Source organism: Capra hircus, chromosome 7 (genome assembly GCF_001704415.2).
Source record: "Capra hircus breed San Clemente chromosome 7, ASM170441v1, whole genome shotgun sequence".
NCBI classification, from domain to species: Eukaryota; Metazoa; Chordata; class Mammalia; order Artiodactyla; family Bovidae; genus Capra; species Capra hircus.
The window spans coordinates 63,024,275-63,045,035 of NC_030814.1; the positions used below are offsets into that span (position 1 = coordinate 63,024,275).

At 52.9% G+C, this 20,761-nt stretch overlaps 1 protein-coding gene across 1 annotated transcript in view; it reads right to left on the reverse strand.

Moving 5' to 3' along the window:
• TGFBI (transforming growth factor beta induced) overlaps positions 208 to 20,761 on the reverse strand; it is a 33,286-nt gene continuing 12,732 nt past the window's right edge. The window contains exons 3-17 of the mRNA XM_018050348.1: positions 18,454 to 18,518; positions 17,065 to 17,225; positions 16,587 to 16,751; positions 16,211 to 16,357; positions 14,027 to 14,168; positions 10,684 to 10,896; positions 9,709 to 9,846; positions 8,969 to 9,114; positions 8,011 to 8,147; positions 7,055 to 7,185; positions 4,539 to 4,663; positions 2,963 to 3,065; positions 2,303 to 2,382; positions 1,321 to 1,345; positions 208 to 863 (exon numbers count right to left, since the gene is read on the reverse strand). Of these exons, the coding sequence (XP_017905837.1) occupies positions 823 to 863; positions 1,321 to 1,345; positions 2,303 to 2,382; positions 2,963 to 3,065; positions 4,539 to 4,663; positions 7,055 to 7,185; positions 8,011 to 8,147; positions 8,969 to 9,114; positions 9,709 to 9,846; positions 10,684 to 10,896; positions 14,027 to 14,168; positions 16,211 to 16,357; positions 16,587 to 16,751; positions 17,065 to 17,225; positions 18,454 to 18,518 (1,819 nt within the window). The 3' untranslated portion in view covers positions 208 to 822. The remainder of the gene's footprint in view (positions 864 to 1,320; positions 1,346 to 2,302; positions 2,383 to 2,962; positions 3,066 to 4,538; positions 4,664 to 7,054; positions 7,186 to 8,010; positions 8,148 to 8,968; positions 9,115 to 9,708; positions 9,847 to 10,683; positions 10,897 to 14,026; positions 14,169 to 16,210; positions 16,358 to 16,586; positions 16,752 to 17,064; positions 17,226 to 18,453; positions 18,519 to 20,761) is intronic.

Genomic DNA, 20,761 nt, shown 5'->3' on the forward strand with positions numbered 1-20,761 from the left:
AGGACACTTAACGCTATGCTGAGTATTTTATAAGAACTATGTCCTTTCATTCTCACGGTGCACCTGTGAAGTCCATGCCGTGGTCATCCCATGGACCATCCCTCAAGGCTTCTCACCTCGCTGCTCCTGGTGGAATTTCAGTGGGAGGAACGTCACAGCCCCAAGAGGCAGAATCCCCACCCTGTGAATACCCAGGCCGGCACACCGTTCCCATCCATGTACGTGTATGTTTCTGTGGTTTTATTATTACAAACACACCATGGCTCTGCCACACCTGGGGACTCCTGAGCTCCGTGTGCTCAGTGACCCTCTCTTTTCTAACTGGACAGGGTCACACAGAAGGGTCCAAGCCACATGGAGGCGCGAAAAACATTTGACAGAGCCATTCAACTCATAGCTTATAAGGATGCCATTTCTCCAACTGTGAAAGAGCTTTACAAACACCGTGCCACGTCGCCCTCGTGACGCTGGATGGCCTGATTCATGTTTTGTGAGCTTCAGAAACTTTGGCTCCCTTTTCCAGTGTACGTAGCACAGACAGGAAATTCCAACAGGTCCTTGCTGGAAGTCAACGTCAGGCAGTGACATCCAGGACTGCATTGCAGTGGGCTAACCGCCATGTTTAGGGGGCAAAAATGAGAAGTCTCTCTCTCTCTCCCTCCTCCCCCCGCCCCCACCCTCCCAAGGCTCAGATCTCATTTCGGTGTGACCCATGGGCATCAAAGTGTGATAATTTGGTTTCAAAAACATTCAGTCTCTTTGGCAAAACGAGAGAAAGCGGCAGGGAGCTGCTGAAACGCATTCGTCCTGCGGTCCTTCACACTAGTGCCTCATCCTCTCTAGTAACCGCTGATAGACAGGGGCTGAAAAAGAGACATGGCACAGGTGAGAAAGGTGCAGACTCCCCACGTCTGTCCAGGACACTGTCAGAGGACCAACAGCCTTCCTCTGCCACCCTCTCCTGCACAGAGCAGATGCTTTCTGGCTTGAAAAACTTCCAATCTTACTCAGTGATGATCGGAACTGAGGTATTCTCCATTCCCCAGCTTGGGACCATATCCTCACCATTGCTCCTGCCAAGCCTCTGTGCAACATCCCCAGGTTCCCAAAGCCAAAAACTCATGTCAACCTTAAAAGGCTGGTACTCTTATCATCTCCATCCTGTGGAGAAGGAAACCAGGGGTTCTGTGTCTGACCCCGAAGGCCGCGTTTTATGGCACCGTGATATTCTTTCTACAGACAGCAGATGGCAGGTTTAGGCCTGTTTCAGGGTAAGACTTACATACGTCTACGAGAACGTCAAACCCAGACCAGACTTACCTAGTTTCACAGAGCTCTGCGTAGCCTGAAAGAAAAGACAAGATGTCAAGGTTTCTAGCGGCAGTTAGACCTACGCTTGCTCATGGTAGTGGCTTTGCCTATGGCCATCCTTACTCAGAAAAAACGGGGGGGGGGCGGGTGGGGGGCGCGGGGTGTGAGGAAGAGGAAGGGGAATTGTGGAACTGCTGGGCCCTGTGGGGCCCCAGAGCCAGGCTTCCCCCCAGACCATCATCTGGGCCTTGGGGAGCTAGGCCCACACAGGGGTGGCAATCACGAACAGGAACTCTGGGCCAAGAGCCCTCCTCAGGGAGCACTAAGGAGAGAGCCCCTGTCCAAATGCCAAGTGACATGCTCCAGACCTTTGGGTTAAGGACCACCTTCTGCAGCCTTGTGTGTTAAAATGCAAACTTCCTGCAACACACCCCATATTCCCAAGGGACTCCACCTGACCCAGAGCAGCAAGGGAGCCTGCAGGGGATCCCTGGACAAGCTGGGGAGCAGGAGAAGCAGCACAGAAAGTCAGAGAGGCTCTGAGAGGGAGGTGGCACTGAGGGAAAGAAGGCAGGTTCTTCGAGCTGGCCCAGAAGCCAGAACCCACACCACTGCCCAGCAGAGCATGCTGGGCTGTGTCACGGAAGATGGAAGGGTGACCTGGAGGCCCAGGCTCAGAGCAGGCCAGCCCACTATCAGGAAAATTCAGGATGGGCTGTCCTTCTTGGTCAGATGGATTCTCACCAGCTGCAGCTTCCCCACAGACAGAGGCTTGAAGGCCTGGGCTGTCACCCACAAAGGAAACAGGAGGCCTGGGTTTTTATTCCAAACTCCCCACAGGCCAGAGCTAAGGATACTCTAATGGGAGTGGGGAGAAATGACAGAAGAGCCCTAGGCGGACAGCCAAAGGAGACAGGATTGTCCCCTCCACGGGCCCAAGCGCAGGACCCACAGCTATTCAGGCCAAGGGCCCCCGTAGCTGGCATCATACCCTGGAGAATGCAGATGCCTGTTTGAAGATTTCAAGTGCAGAGTCTGCAAGTTCGTCGCCTCGTTCCTGAGGTCTGTTGGCTGCAGATAAAAGAAAAGGCAGCTTGGATGAGAGAGATATGATTAGCATGTCCTTCATAACTGCCAGGACTGAGGGGCACTGTTGGGTTTTCTGGCTTACATCCTCAGATGAAGTCTGCCTTCATAACTTTCCTTAACTCATGGAGGAATTTAGCCCGTGGGGAGAGGGCTCAAAGAAAGGGGAATGCATGAGTGAGGGAAGAGGCCGGGCTCTACTTGGTTGGCGGTTAAGAGAGCTCAGCCGGGGCAGGATGCTGTAGGAGGCGTGTACTCTGCCCCACGTTCACAGCACCAGCATGTGAAAAACAACTGGGCTCTGTTTGCGTGGGGCTGGGACAGCGAGGCAATTCAGCAGAGAGACGTCTCTCCTTCAGTTACTGGTGCAGCGCATCTGAGCCAAGAGCTTCTAAGGCGCTTTTCAACCAGCCCCAGCCCTGCTGCTCACGGATGCTCAGTCCGCATGTTCCACGTTCGTTCTCATCTTTGCCGACAGCGGTGTTTCTACTGAGTGCTAACAGCCATGCACAGACACCAGGCCAGTGGCAGGCTTCAGTGGGGGTGTGGTCCTTTAGGGCCTTACCTGGAGGCTGCAGGACGCTGGAGATGGCATGGACCACGCCATTGGTGGCCATAATGTCCACGTCAGCAACAGGTTCCTTATTGACACTCACCATGTTGTTTTTCTGGGAGAAATAGAGACAATGATTGTTCAACGTGGAGCCTGTTTATCCCATCCATTCTTCAACCGAGCAAACCTTTACTGAGCATTTCTGGATGCCAGATCCTATGTGAACTGCTGAGAACACTCTGGTAACCGGCATAGACCCTGCCAGTGATAGACCACTGGTCTAGTGGGTTCAATGTAGTTATTTATTTTAAACTTTTAATTTGGTGCCTGAGTATAGCCAATTAACAAAGCCGCCATAGTCTCAAGTGAACAGCAAAGGGACTCACCCGCACACATACGCATCTACTCTCCTCCAAACTCCCCACTCACCCAGGCTGCCACGCAACACTGAGCAGAGCTCCCTGTGCCATACCGTAGGTCCTTGCGGCGGTGGTTTCAGTCTAATCCCTTCTGTGGACTCAGCACGTTGCAGTCCACAAATGCTCTTTTGTATGACTCATTTAGTCCTCACAGCAGTGCAAAGTGAAGAGGGAGACATTAAGGCCCCACCTGACGGAATGGGAGCTCGAGAGAGGCCAAGTGCCACCTTTAAGCTGAGGAGGAGGACAGCTGGGGACAGAAGCCAGGTGTCCAGCTCTGGGGGCAGGGCTCTTTCCACTTTTCCTCCATGTCTGACTCCAGATTTTCTCACAGGGTAAATCTGTCTCAGGCTTTTCTGAAAGACCCTCAGATCAGACCCAAGGGGGACAGGGGAAGTGAAGCCAGAGACCAACAGGACCCCGAGGCCCCAAACCAGGTGCTGAGAGACTCTCAGACAGCCTGCAGAAGTCACAGGCCAGGCCATCCCTGCCCCTGCCTGCCTTCCCACGCTCCCGAGAGAAGCTGATGAGCACAGGCATGGCTGGAGGCAAGGCGAGAGGCACGAGGCGCAGAGGCTAAGCTGGCTGCATGCTGCAAGGCGCTCCGTCCACAGGCTGGGGCAGGGCAGGGTGGTCAGTGGCCTTGCCCGGTGTAGGCAGGGAGGCCCCAGCAGCTTCACTTGGAGGTAGGGACCCTCTGAGGCGGATCCAAAGGGGAATGGGTGTCACCAACATGCAGAGCGGGGGAAGGGGCACAGATCAAGTATCAGAAGAAAAGACTTGTTTTGTTTTTTTTTCTTCTGGGCTGGTTTGGTTTAGCTCAGTGAGGCCCTGGACTTGGAGGTGATGGAGTGGGAATGGATCTTTCAAGACATGTAAGTATTGCTTATCACTTCCTTAAGGGGGGATTATATCTAATAGCTTCTCTCAGATATCAATCAGATGCTTTATTCCCCTGCAAATCTGGAAGTGCTTGTTCATGTCTAAGCACAGTCTCCCTTAATTTCTTCGGAAGACTCTTTTTTCTTTTCTTTTCTGATAAAATGCACTCAGAGATTCAAGATGCAACTTAAACACAGTGTGTGTCTAATGCCATCCTAGGGATGAGCTGTGTCGTAGAGCCCTAGTGGCAGGGCACTGCCAGCCTTTTAAATGTCACACACACTCACTGAGCTGACTTCCAGCTTGTCGCCTTGGAGAGACTTCAGCCGCACCAGGGCCCCAATGCCTCCGCTGACCAGGATTTCATCGCCAACGTGGTATTTCAGGATGTTGGCAAGCTCCTTGGCATTGCCTGTAGGTGCGTGGGAAAAGAAAGCAGAGTTAATCCTAAGGCTCATAACTGGTGTGGTCAAGGAGGGCCCAAAGGAGAAGATGCAGGTGGTCACCCCTGTAACAGAGAACCCCCTGCCCAGGTAATAAGCACTTATTGAGCACCTACTGTTTGCTCAGCCCTCTACCCCATCATTTCCATAATGATCAGGGGAACAAGTCATATGACGGTGGCCATGAAGCTACCCGTGCATTTGACGGGCTGCTAGGTTAAGTACACGCTTCTGCGATGCTGAGAAGCAGTTAATCCATACTCCTCTATGAGTGTGACTCATGTTTCCATGACTAAATAGTTGCTTGGACAGCCAGGGGTCTTTCCAGCACCGGCATCTGAGACATTTCATCATCAGCATGGCTCCCAACAGTTATAACACAGTAGTGAAATGTTTACACATTCTGCCCTCAAATGCATATTCTGAGACGGCTGTTTCCTGAAGGGAGAACTTAAAAAGAGTCGACAGCTGCAGTCTGGAGGAGCTATGGAGCCGATGAGGTCAGGGCTGAGGGGGGTATCTCTCCACAGCGTCCCTCCTCATCACGTCCCAGCATTCTTTCCAGTCCACATCAGCTTCTCCACCAACTGGGGAAAGCAGCCAATTGCTCATAAAGGTGCACAGGCATTTCCCCAATTAAGTGTGGGAGGCAGTTCTTAAAACTGCCAGCTGCCCTTGCAGCTTCGTCATGGCCTCCCCAATACTCATATTACCAGCCAAGTGGCTGGATACCCCCAGGGCTCATGGATGGCTATTTCCAGCATCTTGAAATTGAGAACAGAGGAAGCTTGAAAGCACTGTGGGGAGTTCACTTGGTTATTGACGAATTCACATGAGTGCCATAGGATGGAGCCATCAGGTACCAAGTGATTTCCAAACACCCACAACTTGGAGCTGACAAGTTACTCTTCCACAAAAATACAGCCTGGAGGTGCCAAGCTGAGTTGGCTCCTGGGGTGGCAAGGGTCTCCTTCTTTCGAGATCTTTAACATCTGGGTCAACCTCGGACACCTGGATGGGTGCCATCACCCCTCGGCATGCTGGGATCTAATCCTGCTTGCAAGCCTGGGGCAGGGCATATTTGGAGAGCCTTGCCCAAGCCCTCCCTCAGCTCCTGCACAACTGAAAATGAAAGGCAAGCCGAGCAGGCTGGGCCACCTGGGGAATATTCCATTCCTGCCGAACAGAGAGAGAATGGAAAGTTTACGTTCAGAGTGAACTCCTCTCTCCTCCAGAACACATGTCAGCACTATAGACATAAGCATTCATTTAGCAGTAAAGAAAATTGAACAGGACACAGACTCAGTTCACAGCTGCCAGAGCTTTCTATTCTCCACTCAGGAGTGGGGTGGGGGGTAGTTATAGACGATGTGGGCCCCAAAGTTTGGGCAAGGCCCTTCTACCTCCTCCTCAGGCTCACCTTTCTATGGTGGAGGGAAGTCTCATTCCCAGGCATGCATCAGCGTACACACCGCAAGCCCACCCCACCTCCCATCATCATGGCCGTGATGCCATTACTGATGGGGGATGGGTACTCAACACCACAGGCAATGTTTATTTAATCCTCACAACACTCTAAGCAAGGTATTCTTACTACTCTTAATTTTCTGATGGGAAAACTGAGGCTCAGAGAGGCTAGGCAACTTGTTAGAGGTCACTTAACTGATAAATGCCAGAGTCAGGGTTTGACCTGCTTTTGGATAATCCGGGAGCCCAAGCTCTTAACTGCTAGGTTGTCTCTCAGATATCCCAACTCAACTGCTCAGGGCCCTGACTAGCTTCTTGGTAAAGCTCTCATCTCGAGGAGGGGTACGTGGTGTAGGGCGATGGCTTCATGAGCAGGTTCTCACAGATCCTCAGGGGAAGGATCGTGCCCTGCTGACTGGGCTGGCTGTCACCTACCCTGAGTTCCTTTCTGCTCTTCTCCGTCTTGTTTGCTGCCCAGACAGGCTGACCGCCGTGAAATGCATCATTCAGGCTCCCTTGTCTTCATGCAACCAGCTGCCAGGGGGTTGCTGAGGGAGGCCGTGGCACCCTGAAGCCCCCTTGCCAGGCTCTGACCCCAGCAGCATGTGGCTCCAGTCGCTGTCCTGCGCCCCTCATCCTAGGGTCTCCCGGCTCATGCCCTCCCCTAGTCACCCTCTTCCTCAAGCACCCCCAGGTCTGCGGTGATAAACATCAAAAGGTCTCATCACCCCTTTGTATCATCACCCTTTCCCGGTCCCTTAACCCTGCCCACACCTCTGCAAATAATCTTAAATTCCTTTCGGTCAAACTCTTAGCCGATGGTCTCCTGCTGGAATCCTGACCGACATGATTACTTTAGAAAAGTTGACAAATGTACTTAGGTGAGTCTTTACCCATGAGTTTGTTCAGTTCTCCACGGGGCAAGGCTTGGAAGGCTTCATTGGTAGGAGCGAAGACCGTGTACACTCCTTCCCGGTTGAGGGTCTCGGTCAACCCTGCCGACTGGATGGCGGCCACCAGCATGCTGTGGATACGCACACGGAACACGTCACCTGCCAGTGGGCGCAGGGGGTCGTCATGTGCCCCAATCCCGCACCACTGTGGGCAGGTGGAGCCCAGAGCACTGGCATTCACACCCTTTCTGGGTTTTGTACAAACAGGAGCAATCCCAGTCCGCATCTCCTCTCCATAAATGCAGAGCTCAGTGAAAAGCCAAAAGTCATCAGCCAGAGGGAGGAAGGGAGAGGTCAGAGCAGGGCTGACCTACAGACTGATCAAGCCACAAGGGCCCTGGGGGATGTGATTCTGGGGCTGGGGGTGTGGCAAAGGGTGGGTGGTCTCCCAGGTTCTTATGGAGGCGGCTGAACTTGGTGGCAGGAACCACTCGATGTCAGGGCACCCAGTGGTGAGTGAACAGGTCAGAAATGGAGGGAGCAGGGCAAGGAATCAGAGCGTCACGGGGAGTCCAGGAAGGAGAGGCCAGGAAACTGCCAGGGCCTGGAAGCTGACGCTTCACAGGGCAACTCATTATAGGCGCAGGGCCAGGCATGCTCGGCTTCCCTGGGACTTTCAAAGCAGAGTGGGAAGCTTTCCCTGAACTTGGGAATAAAAGTGTAGCCCCTCCCTGTTCCCATGGACTTGAAGATTACCCTCCAGAAGCAACCCTTCTGAACCTAAGCTTTCAAGGTGACCCTCATCCTTTCTGAATCCCTGGCCAGGGAGGTCACATCGGTGCATGGCCAGTGTTCATTAAACCTCGAGGGTGGGAAGCTCGACAGACAATTGGCACCCAGCGTCCTGCCCTAGCATGACCACCCAGCAGAAATCCCCTGGGGATAGGGCCAGTTACCTGAAGCGATTGTCCCCCTTCAGGACGTCCATGACAGTCCCCATTGGGGGTGTCAGCACCCGGTCCATGGAGAACAGGGTCCCGTATCTCCCCCTCTTGTCGTGGGCTGCGATGCAGCTGTTCTCAATGCACAGGCTCTGTAAAAGGGGCAGAGAAAGGCCAAGTTACCCCCTACCCAAAGCAGAGGCCTCCCGATTTGTTCAGGGTATATGCTGGTGGCTTCATCCACAGAGATCAGTGAATATATATGGGGTACAGCCTTAAGACTAGGATAAAAGGATGTGCTTTCTCCAAGAAAGAAAAAAATAAAAATGGTGTTCCTTAAGGTAAGAAGAGCCATCGAGGCCCCAAGAAATTTACAGACAGGGCTCATAATGAGACTACTGTGTGACAGGAGAGGGCCATTGACAGTGATCCAATGAAGTGACAGAGTCTACTGATCTTAGCAAATGATAACCATCTTTAGCCAAATGGTGCAGGCTGGTCCTGAGCAAGGGCTGTTGTATTGTACTTCCCGTTTGCTATGCCAGGGTAATAGATGTGTTTGAAGAGAGAGAAGAAACAGTTGAAGAGAGAAGAGAAGCTTTTGGATCAAGGAGGGCTGTATGGTTAGTTCAAGTGACTTCTCTTCACAAAAGCTAAGAAGGATCCAAACCCTCCATACCTCCTCCCTTCGTTCATCACTCTGGGGTCAGGGTGGACAGCTGCTTACCCAGCCAGGCCAGTCAGATGTGCAGTTCATTCCCAAAGGCCTCCACAAAAGGGGCTTAGACACTTTCAACAAAACCCCATTTTGATACTTTGATATCAGATAGTCTTTCTAAAATTCCTTCCTTCCTTATTAGAAACAAGTTCTCAGGCAAGCTCCTACTTATTAAGCACTTTTTTTTTTAACACTAATATAACTTCCATTGCTTGGAGCTGAGATAGAGAGCATGATTTAGGACCCAGAATTTACATTACGATAAACGAAAACTCTCAGTTTCTTGCCGCCCAGAGTGTCCAGGGTCTGTCCGTGGTACAGATACTTGGAGGCCAGCTGATCTTTAATCATGTGGTTCAGAAGCAAATTCTTCGTCTGGGCATTAATCGGAGGGGTCCCATCTGCAAGAGAAGGCGTGGTCAGGTCCAGAAACTGACTCTGGAAATGAAGAGACTCAGAGACCATGTGGCAGAAAGCCTGATCCCCCTTTTGGAAGTGGAGATTGAGAAATCCAGCAAGGCTGCCAATATTCCTTAACATCTGGCATCTTCTGAGAATTAAAAAAAGAAAAAAAAGTTCGAGATCATCAAATGTGTTTGGAATTTTGCCCTAAGAGGGAAGGGAAGGCCTGGACACAACTTGGCCCTTCTTTGCCTTCCCCATGGCCGTGGTCCAGCTGTATCCTCACTATGACCTCCCGACTGTCACACTGGCAATCCACCTCTCAAAGAAAATGACAAGGGAGCACTCTGCTCTCCCGACAGACACACACTTCAATTCTGAGGACCAGATCCCCACATGCATCCTCTGCTCTGCCAAACGAAACAGCAGCGCCTCTTCACTTTCTGGTGAAGTCACATCTGCTTTCGGCTGAGCTGGGTGGAAGCACGAACGGTCCACGGGGAGCTATAAATCGGGCAGGGTGCCGCGGAGGTGACAGCAGATGGGCGGCTGCCCCCAGGGATACATGTGCCAGGCTGCCTTCCCCACGATACCTTTGAAGACGGAATTCATGGGGGCCAGGAGGGTCAACCGCTCATTTCCAGAGAGATGAGAGCTGAGGCCAGCTTGTCGGAAAAGGTCAATGGCTGTGGAAACATCGGAGTCTGCAGCCAACTCAAATAGCGTCTTGGCTACAAGGAAGGAGAAAGTGGGTTCAAAAGTTAAAAGTGCTGTTTTCATTTACCATTCATCCACCCCAGAGTATGACATACATCAGCAGGAATGTCATCTCTTGAGTCAACAACCCCTCTAAAACACTGCTGGGGCACAGAAGGTTTGTGACATCAGGGGAATGGTCCCCCAGAAAACCTTGCTTGATGGGGAAGTGCAGTGAGGCTCAGGTGGGCAGGGGGCCTCTGTCCCAGCCCTTGGTCGGGGTCCTGTCTGCTGCTGGGGAGGAAGAAAGCACATGGTCTGTGCCATGGCTTCTGAAGAGCTGACAATGCCAGTGACCACACCCATGGAAAGCTTTCTTCTGGGTTGGTTTTTCCCCTGTGAAATCCTCTCACTTCTTAGGAGCAGAACTCCCTGGAAATCCAAGATGGCACAAAGATGCTGAATGGAACCCAAGCCAAAGTCCACTCGCTCTTTTCTCCCTGGGCCAGTGACCCTAGGATGCTTAAGCACAACTGAAAAAGCAAATGCTCTGAGGTCAGCAAATGGCCCTCTGTGCCCAACCAGAACAGGCAGAGCTTCTGAAGGGCTCCTGTGGTTGAGCCTCCCTAGACACCTTCCATGGCTCTCCCCTGCTCACAAGATAAAGCCTGGACTCCCAAGCCTGCAGCTCTAGATCCTTCAAAATCTGGCAAAGCCTGCCAGGTGCCCAGGTCATCGCTCCTGGGATGCTGTGAGCCAGGTGCAGGCAGGGAACCAGCTCCCGAGATCCCTGAATTCCCCTAGCACACCACCAGGGGTGCCACAGGGCACAGCGGACCGGACAGGCCCAGGGCCCCCGACGCCTGGCTCACCTGAGTCGGGGATGAGCAGCTCGTCGATGAAGTGGATCACCCCGTTGGTGGCCAGGACGTCTTTGTTGGAGATGATGGGTTTCCCGTTGATTGTGAGCATGTCCCCGCTGCAGCCCACCTCCAGTGTGGTGCCCTCCAGGGTCTCCAAGGACAACCCTGCCACAATGGCTTCGGCACACATGGCCGACTTCAGGATGTGGTTGTTGAGCAGGTCTGGGGGCCGCACAGGACACAGGTCAAGTCAGTGCCGCCCAGGCTGACCTCAGCCGCCTGCCCACAGCTGGGAGGATTCCATCATCTCTGAGGCTAACAATCAGATGAGCCTGGGGCACCACACGGGCTGGATCCTTCTCCTCCTCACTTCCTAGCCTCGCCTCTAAAACTAGCCAGGGCTCTGTGGTCAGACTGCCTGAGTTCAAATCTCACCTCAGCCACTTAGCAGCTGCGGGACCCGGGGCGAGTCACTGAGTCTCTCTGAGTCTCAACTTCCTCACTGGTCAAGAGGAAGCATGCACAGCAGTCATCTCTTAGGGCTGGTGTAAGGATAACATGAAGCTGAATCGAAGCACCCAGCACAGTGCCTGACGACGGAGTATATGCCCAACAAACGCTAGTGATTATCTTCTTAGGTGGCGCCAGTGGTAAAGAACCCACCTTCAAAGGCAGGAGATGTAAGAGACGTGGGATTGATCCCTGGGTCAGGAAGATCTGCTGGAGGAGGGCATGGCAACCCACTCCAGTATTCTTGCCTGGAGAATCCTACGGACAGAGGAGCCTGCTGGGCTGCAGTCCACAGGGTCAGACGCGATGGAAGCCACTTAGCACACAGCACACACCTGACTTCAGGGTGAAGTCTGAACCACCCAGATGGCAAACTTCAAATGTGTTTCCCTCGGGATTTTTTTATCTACTGATCTTTCATAAAAATGAAGTGTGGTAGGAAAAGATGAAAAACTGTAGTATATGGAAGTTCTGAATCATCTGAAGATCTTGTTTTTGTTTGTTTGAACCCAATTCCCTGGTGGCTCAGACAGTAAAGAGTCTGCCTGCAGTGTGGAAGCCCTGGGTTTGATCCCTGGGTCACAAAGATCCCCAGGAGAAGGGCAGGGCAACCCACCACAGTATTTCTGCCTGGAAAATCTCATGGACAGAGGAGCCTAGCAGGCTATAGTCCATGGAGTTGCAAAGAGTCAGACACGACTGAGTGACAAACACGAACACCAGGGTCTGCTTAGTTGCTGTAATCTGTGAGAGGCTGGGGATGGTGATCAGTAAGCTGGTCTCTGCTGCCCCACTCACCCCACCCATTAATCAAAAATAGGATCGTGCTTGTTCAAGTGCCGCTTTAGTGTTAGGGCAGGGGCTAGGCATGCAGAGGCTACAAGGAGCAGTGGAGGGAGATGTGCCCAGCCCACCAGGCAGAGCTCGTTCCGGGACTGAGGGTCACGGGGGCCCTCTGTCTTGTGTTCCCAACACAGAGGCAAGTTTCAATGTGTCCTGAGTGTGGGAACCAAAACCACATTGTCACACACAGGAGGAAGCTCTGAGACCCAGCGCAAGTGTCAAAGGCCATTAAGGCCAGCACGGACCCACTTCAGCCAGTGGGGAAGACAAAGGGCTGCAAGACCGCTATGGGAATGAGGCCTTGGGGACTGAGCTTCTCCAGAAAGGAAGGGGAGGCTAGGGTGGTGTGGGGGACGCGACGAGGGCGAGCCAGGCCAAGGCTGGAAGCCAGTCTGCCAATGGGCACACTGACCCAGGGCCACTTCTCACCTGTCTGCTATGGGAATGAGGCCTTGGGGACTGAACTTCTCCAGAAAGGAAGGGAAGGCTAGGGTGGGGGTGGGGGGACACAACGAGAGGGTGAGCCAGGCCAAGGCTGGGGGCCAGTCTGCCAATGGGCACACCGACCCAGGGCCACTTCTCACCTGTCTGCTAACCCGCTAATAGCCTTCTGTAAGGTGGACCAGGGCTGCCTGCCTCCCCGCTTGCCACCACAGCCCCTTACATGGGGCCCTGGCTTTGAGCAAACAGTTTCCTGAGTGGGAAAAGGCAGGAGTGCAATAGGGATAAACCTGAGGTGTTTTCTCACTTTATAAAAAGATGTTCTGATACTTACAAAAATTAAAAGGTGCTTGGTACAAAACATGTTTTAGGGGGAAAACAGTTCTAAATAAAAAGCTAAAATGCTGCGCTGCACCCAAGCCCCATCTCCTAGGAAGCCTTCAGGACCCTCAGGTTGCGGAAGCCACCCCACCCCCACCCCCACCCCCACCCCCCGCCATCCTCATCCCTGTGACCTTGGGAGCATCTCCATCATTGTACTCAGCACATCAGATGCCAGTGACCTGCTTTTAAGCCATCACACCAACTAGGCTTAACCTTCCCTGACCTGGACCGCATTCACTTTGGCAGCCTGGATTCCTGGCCCCACAATGTCTGGACACAACAGCTCCCCATCTGTGCTTTCAGAAATGCGCCCTTTTCCATCCCTATAGAGCTGCAAGGAACATTTTACATTTATGGGGTGTCTGAAATGCATTAGGCATTTTATATAGCACATTTCAAAGGTGGGTTTAAATATACTCAAAAGAAGCGAAGTCATCCCTGGATCATATTTGGGAGGAGCAAGTGTGTTTGGAGGGTTGGGGTACATAGGGGACTGGGGGCCTACTTCCCTTTGCAGGGAACTCGGGGACCCACAGGCAGCGTCTCAGGAGTCCTGGAGTTGGGGGAGGGTGGCAGAGCCTGGCCTCCCCTTCTAACCTCCCACACAAGCTTGCTCCTTCACTCTCCTCTAGGAGTAACCAATGTTCCACCTAACTCACCAGCCTGAGAAGGTGAGGAAGGATGAAGAATGAAGAGGAAGCAAAGAAGAATCAAGAGCTGACTGTTACTGGTTTTTAATTATAATTTTGGACTATCCCTGAGGCGCTTGGCCAGACACAGGAAGAGTTCAAGGGTCAGTCAGCATGATGATTCCATTTCAAGGATGCCAAGACAGGCCACCCCCTCCCCATGCCTCCAAGCTGTTGCCCATGCTGGCAGCCTCGCCCTGGCTTTGATCATCTGGGCCTTTAACTCTTCCTGACTCTGGCCAGACCTTACTTTGGACCTCCAGCAATGCATCCTTCCTTACCCCAGCTGTCCCCCTAGACAAGGCTGCTGGACTTCTTATTGGCCCCTCTGACCAGGGTCCTGCTGTAACCTCTGCGCAGACCGGCCCAGCCGGGAGCAATGGGACAGGATGGCAGGCAGCATGTCTACTTGGACAAGAACCAGCCTGGGGCTCAGTCTGGCTACTCTAATGAGGCAGGCACAGCAACAGCCCAGGGGTGCTCACCTCTCAGGGCCTCTGGGTCCCCCAGGATCCGGTTCAGGGTCTCAGCGGGGATCTTCTCGAAGGCCTCATTGGTCGGGGCCAAGAGCGTGTACTGGCCATCACCTTCGAGCAGGGTGTTGAGCCCTGATGCAGCCACGGCAGCCTGTGGGCAGGGAGCAGATGGTGCGTTCCCTGAGGGCTCTGGGAATCTCCACACACTCGAGGCACACGAGGTCTCACCAGTACACCTCTGGAGGGCTCCTGGCTTTTGCAGAAGCCCCAGATGTAAAGACAAGCCGAACTGAGGCTCACTTCTTCCCGTCCTGCCAGTGAGCTCTGCCCACTCTGGTCATCCTTGGCTGCTGCCCTCTTTTCCTCCTTTCCAACCCTGGGCCTTGGCCCTGCAGCGTTCCCTCTACCCTTCCCGTGCTTTTCTGACTCCTATTCCTTCTTTGGGCTTTGACTGAAATGTCATTTCTCTAGATAGTCAACTTGGCATTGCCCTCCATCCCTACCCCAGCCTGCCCCGCCTACTACCCCCTGATGAAAACAAGTACCTTCTATTAGACACACTTGCACAGCTTGCTGTCCTCATGTTGCAATTCAGTCATTGGGTGATGATTATTTGTGTGAGCTCTGTGAGCGTAAGGATGACATAGCCCCTTCTCTACGGAGCAACCAGATGGCTCTTCTAAAAGCATTCTACTGCTATCAGGATAAGCCACAGTCCTCGCTCAGTCTCCAAGGCCCCACAGGGTTTGGCCCCTCCAGCCTGGCTGCTACTACCTCACCTGTTGGCTCCCTAGTGCTCTTCACTCAGTCCTGCAGGCCTTCTTGCTCGCCCTGCTTCTGAGCCTTACTCCCCCTCTCCCTTCTACTAACTTCGCTCTTGCCCGCATGTGTCGTATAACTGGCCATTCCCAATGTTTAGGCCTCAGCTCAAAAGTCACCTCTTCCAGACAGACCTTCCTGGACCAACTAGACCCTATGGGTCTCCCCTGCTCACCACTCACTGCCTGACTTCACAGCACTTAGCACCATCTGTGACGGCCTTGTCTGTTTCTTGTCTGTGTCCCCCAAGGACATAAGTGCCAGTGAAGACAGAACTTTGACTTATTCTCCTCTATTCCTCTGAACACACTAGGGAAGTAGCATGGGCTTAATGAGTACATGTCAGCAGAAGGAAAGATGAGTATTAAGGAGAGCCAAAGGGAAGAAGAAAGCAAGGAATATTTGCAAAACCTGAACACTAAGAGGAGGTTACTCAGTGGGGATCAGCCGCCACTAATCAAAAGCTGTGCCATCAAGTTTGTGGGAACAGCAGACCCCCAAACTTTGAGTGACCCAGAAGGAAGGCAGGGGAAGAGGGTGGACAGTGGGGTCCCCCAGGAACCCCCAGAGCCTCCTCCTGAGCCTGCTCAAGCACCAGCCCAGCCTGGGGGTGTTTGTCTCTCTGTGTTGGAGATCTCCAGGGGAGGAACCACCCCACTCCCACTTGGCATCATTTGTGGTCAGGAAGTTCTTGAATCAGGGAAAAAACCCTGACGGGGCAGCCTGTGCTAACTTCCTCTGGGCAGCTGTGGCTAAGAGGAACGCCCGCCTGCCACCACAGTTGTTAGATAAATGCCTGCTGGGCAGGGGGGACGGAAGAGAGTTCTGGGACTCAGAGCAGGCAGCAGCCAAGCCAGATGTCAGTTCCCAGGCTCCCATGTCTACATTTGTGGCCTCTCTGCTGATCTAGGCTCCAAGGAAACAGGGAGTATGAATGAAATAAGGATCCCATGGTGGGGACATGTGATCCAGAAGACCATGCAGCTTGAAAGGCCATTTCTCTAGTCCCACAGGTAAGCACCAGCATCTGGCAGGAGAAGCCTTCCCACTCTGGAACACACAATGCACACCCAGGCTGCAAAACTGCTGCAGCTACAACCTTGGAACTTTCCAGGGGAGTCAAGGAAAAGAAACTTAACAAGGGAGAAGTCCGGCAGGGGAACATTCCCAGCACAAGATTATGATGTCTTCCTATGGTCAACCTGACCGCCGGCTTAGTGACTTCACCATGCTTATGGGCACCAGAGGAACCTGCTCCACGGTCACCTAAATGCCCATGAGCATAGAGACATCCTCCACCCCTCCCACAGAAGAAGGCCCTCATGGGAGGTGGTGTATCCCCAGGCCTCCCCCGGCCCCAGGGTGGTCCCTTACCCGCAGGGTCTCGAAGGTGTCCTCGATTTCAATGATCTGCTGGATGTTGTTGGTGACGGTGGAGATGACCTTATCAATAAGGTGCACCACACCATTGGTTGCGTGGTGGTCCGCTTTCAGCAGGCGGGCACAGTTGACGGTCACGATCTGCCCAGAAAAGGAGTGAGCGTGAGCAGTTAACACCCTGGAGGCATAGCCTGTGAGCCCCAAGAAGGGAAACCACAGGGCAGAATGTGGAGAAGCAGGTGCAGGAGGCAGAGGACTGTCCACAGGTGACCCCGCCTGCAGGACATGACCCCAGAAACCCGCCCACACATGCACCAAATGAGGGCTCAGGGTGGGCACGGGGCAGAGCCGTGGAAGCAGGACTCCCTACCCCGTTGGGATAGTGGTGGATCTGGATGTTGGAATTCTGGTACATGGAGGTGAGGGCCATGCCGTGTTTCAGCTCGTCCGTGAGCACCCGTCTGTCCACCATGTGATAGCGGAGGGCGTTGAGCAGCTCGATGTTGACATTGCTCACCAGGGAGTCCAGCACTTCCTAGGAGGAAGGTCAGCATTGCCATGAGGGGGCTGCAGGCCCCACACTCAGCAGATGGGTCCCTGCCACCCTGGGAAAGGTGCCCCGGGGACTCCCATTTCTCCAGAGCCCTCTCCTCTGTGAGCACTGAGACCTGTCTGGGCACATGAGTGGCTGGAGCCCTGGGAGCCGCCTGGGGAGGCATAGCTAAAGCTCAAGTGCCATGGCTTTATCTGAGGGCTTAAGGAAGGTGTGTCCTGAGACTAGAAGCCACCACAGTCTCAGTAAGACGGTCCCTGGGATGAGAGCCCTGAGCATAAGGAGGTCATCTCACAGCTGGCAAAGAGGACCAGGCCTCGTTGCTGGGGGCGAAGATGGTGAAGCTGCCGGGTCCTTCCATCTCGGGCCTCAGCTTCTCCGTGCGGTCTGTGTACAGCTGAGTGGTGGTCGCACCGACGACTCCCAGGGTCTCATACAGGTTAGAGAGCGGAAGGGCTGCAGAGGCAGGCAGATGGTAGAGCAGGTATGGCCTGCAGGACTTCCCCGGCCAGACCACACCCTTCCTCCTCTGAGCACGCCCACTGGAGGAGGCCAGACACAGCCTGCTATGGGGAACCGGAGAGGCCAGGCACCTGCTTCTTAGAACAGCTCCACAGCCAAGGGCTTCCCTATGTGAGCTCAAGGGATCGGTCATTTTTAACTACAGCAGAGCAAAGCTTTTGTTCATAGGCAATCAGATAACACAGGTAGGAACATACACCAGAAACAGATAGCCCAATTACAAGCTAGTCTTAGGGACTTATCTAGTTGTTTTTGAAACTGGTTCCCTAATGGCTTCCACTGGAATGAAAGAGATCTCGGAAGTGCTTTGGGTATTTGCAAGTAATAAAATGCTATTTCCTGAAATAGCCTGAAGCTCTGGAGGACCTCCCTCTCACACCCGGAGTTTCTCCTGTTCCTTTTACAGGAGCTGAAACTAAGGCCCTGAGGCACCCCGCCCCCCCAGCTCCCTCTCTCCCCATCCCACACCTCCTGCCTGTCCTGCTACTCAGTAGGAGGGCCATGGCCCCTGTCCAGGCCACCCACTTTGTGACCTTGGCACCAGAAAAATCATCCCCTATCTCTTAAACCTCAATCTCACACTCTCAACTAAGAAACTAGCAAAGATTTCCAAGTTAAAAAAAAAAATCTTCCTTGCACAGTCCCCAGAGGTGTGCAGGACTAAACAAAAGGATCTGATCTCACACAGGTGAATTCACAGGCACCACACTGTCTGTGGGCCCAGATGGCCATTCGTGGCACCCTTGGCTGACTCTGGGAAAGCCAGCCTGCTACTCCCGTCCCTATAAGCTCCAATGGGCCAGGTTCCGACATTTAGGCGGGATGGCCTGATGTGCCCAGCCCAGCCGGAGGCCTGGCCTGCCCTGTCTGCTCTCCAGCAGGGCTGCTCAGCAGTGCTAGATGTATTTAGAATCTCTTGCAGCCAGAAACAACAAAGGCAGGAGCCTGCGCCTGGTGTGGAGGGCACAGGCAGGTCAGGACTGGAGTCTGTTCCCCCAGCGTGTTAAGAAGGTTGGCTTGCACAGAAGGCCAGCGTGGGAAACTTGCTGTTTCCAGCCTTCATCCTCTGGACCCCCATTCAGACTCTGCTGCCCCTCACGTGGGTGCTCCTCTCTCCCTCCCTCCTCCCCTCCATCTGTGCCAACAGACAAGGCTTATTCACCTGCAGGACAGCCCTTCTCTCCTGGGACCTTCTCATATCCAGGACAGCACTCGTAGCTGATGACTCTGCAATGAAGACACGTACGTGTATTAGGCAGGGCTTCCCTCCCCTCTCATGTCATTGGTCCTCGCTCTGGGAAGGGACATGATAGGGTGAGCACACAGCCTGCTCCTGGGGGAGATCACACGCTCGGTCATCTCTGCACCTCTCGTTGGCAAGGAGCTGGTCACACCTCCTCGGCTTTGTATATGGTGCCAGTGATGCTGTCACTCACGGCATGCACCTGGGATACAGCCAGGGGACTGTGGCAGCATATTCACAGTGGTATTAGTATACATCCTCACCTGGAACTCATCTCCAGCATAATTCATGAGGAACCCAGTGGGAAGAACTGCTGAGAGGCAGCAGGAAGGTGTAGGAGGAGCTCTGGAGCTTTCTGGTTCTGAGTCTGCCACTAACTAGCCAACCCAGGCCTTGTCAGCCAGTCCTGTCTCCTCTCTGGGCCTCAGTTTCCTCATCTGTAAGATGTAGACATGTACTGTGTGATGGTCATTGAACTAAATTAGCCCATGAACTTCTAACTCTCTGACTTAGTAACCAAGAAGGGTAGCATATTTATGATCAAGTTTTATTCCATCTTCACAACCAAACTTTATAATAAAAACAAAGCTCTTTAAGATGCTTACTGTTTCCTTAAATAAAAACAAAATTTTAATCAATGAAAACCTTTATATGGTTTCAAAATCTACAAAGGATTCAATAGTAAAGTGTTCCCCATCCCCCCTCATCCCTCAATCTTCCTTCCAGGAGGCAACTGATATTGCCAGTTTGTGAGATTCTTTGTATTTGGATGAACAAGACTGGCAGTTTATAGTTTTAAACTTTGACATCACCTGACACTAAATCTTAGACCATCCCATCATGGTTTACTCACCACCTTCTGGAGGTCTGAAATGTAAAGCTTCAGTCAACCCAACATACCAGGGAAACCCAAAAGACCGAGGATTTCAAAGAGCAACACAAGGAAGTGTTCCAAGAAAGACTAGCTTCGCATCAAAACCCCCTGTCCCATCGAAGGCCACTCCTGCACCAACGCTGTGAGCACAGCCTCTTCCTTGGCAACCCTGGGACCTGAAGCCAACGGCCATGTCCAGCCACTTCCTTTCTTGCCCATTTGTCCTTCAGGACAGGAAAGAACACAGCCTTGAATCACAGCAGGTTTACTACAGAACTGCTCACCACAGCCTCTCACAGGCTGTTTGAAGGCATTATAGATAGAAGAGAAGCAGGCAGATGGGGCAGAAGTTTGGGCTTTGGGGGTAGGAGGGAACAGGTGCTGCTCTCAATGAGCAGGGAAATTCTACTCTCACTAATTCCATTGGAGTTGTCTTGGGGAAGCCCTGGGAGTCGTGTGAAGATGAAGCCTGGTTCATCTGTCATCCAGGGGGCTGTCTCAGAGACAGATTAGGATACTCAGGCTGCCAGGGAGCTACAGGTGTCACTGTGCCAGAAACAAGCCCCTAGGACATTTCTGAGGAGTGACATCACACGCACTCTTCTCCGCCCTTCTTTCTCCATCCTTCTGACTCCTTCTTCCCCACTTTTCTCTCAGCCCTCCTCCCATCCCATTCCTCTTGAACCTTCCAGCTCTGCTTAAAAGGGTGAAACAGGCTGGTGGTCTCAGGACTGATCTCGACTGACTCACAGTTTTATTTTTGGAAACCAGTCATCATCTGCAACAAAAGTGAGATCTGACCGCCTTTCAAAGGCAACTAGGATTAGGAGACTGGGCTTGTCATCTATCAGCAACTCACAGGGTGGCCTTGAAAGGTCATTTCTCTCTCTGGGTCTCAGTTTCTTGATTTACAAAAGAAGGTAAAGCTACACTAGATGATCTTCAAGGCTCCTTAAATCTCACACTCACAATTCCAACCAATGGGATAATTTCTAGGGAGCAGAAAAGCACTCTTTCAAGGAAGGAGAGTGTCTGCCAGCGTCTCATAATTAAACGTAGGGAGAGCCACAAGCCTCAAGCCCATAGGACTGGGGACATGCATGTGTGGACTCTCAGGCTTTGTCTGATAAATACCGGGGCTCTGTGGTGGGGGTTGAGGAAGTGGGATGGGGTCAAGTCTCACAAAGCTTAGTTTCTTTCTAAAAGTGCCTGGGTGACGCTCCTTGGAGTTGGAGGAGGAGTCTTCTTCTCAAAGCACTCCTTATCTCTGGGATCCCCTGAGTGCACGGGGCTGACACTGCATGCCTCGCACCTTCAGTCGTGCTGGTCAAAGACTCTCTCTCCACCGTGCCA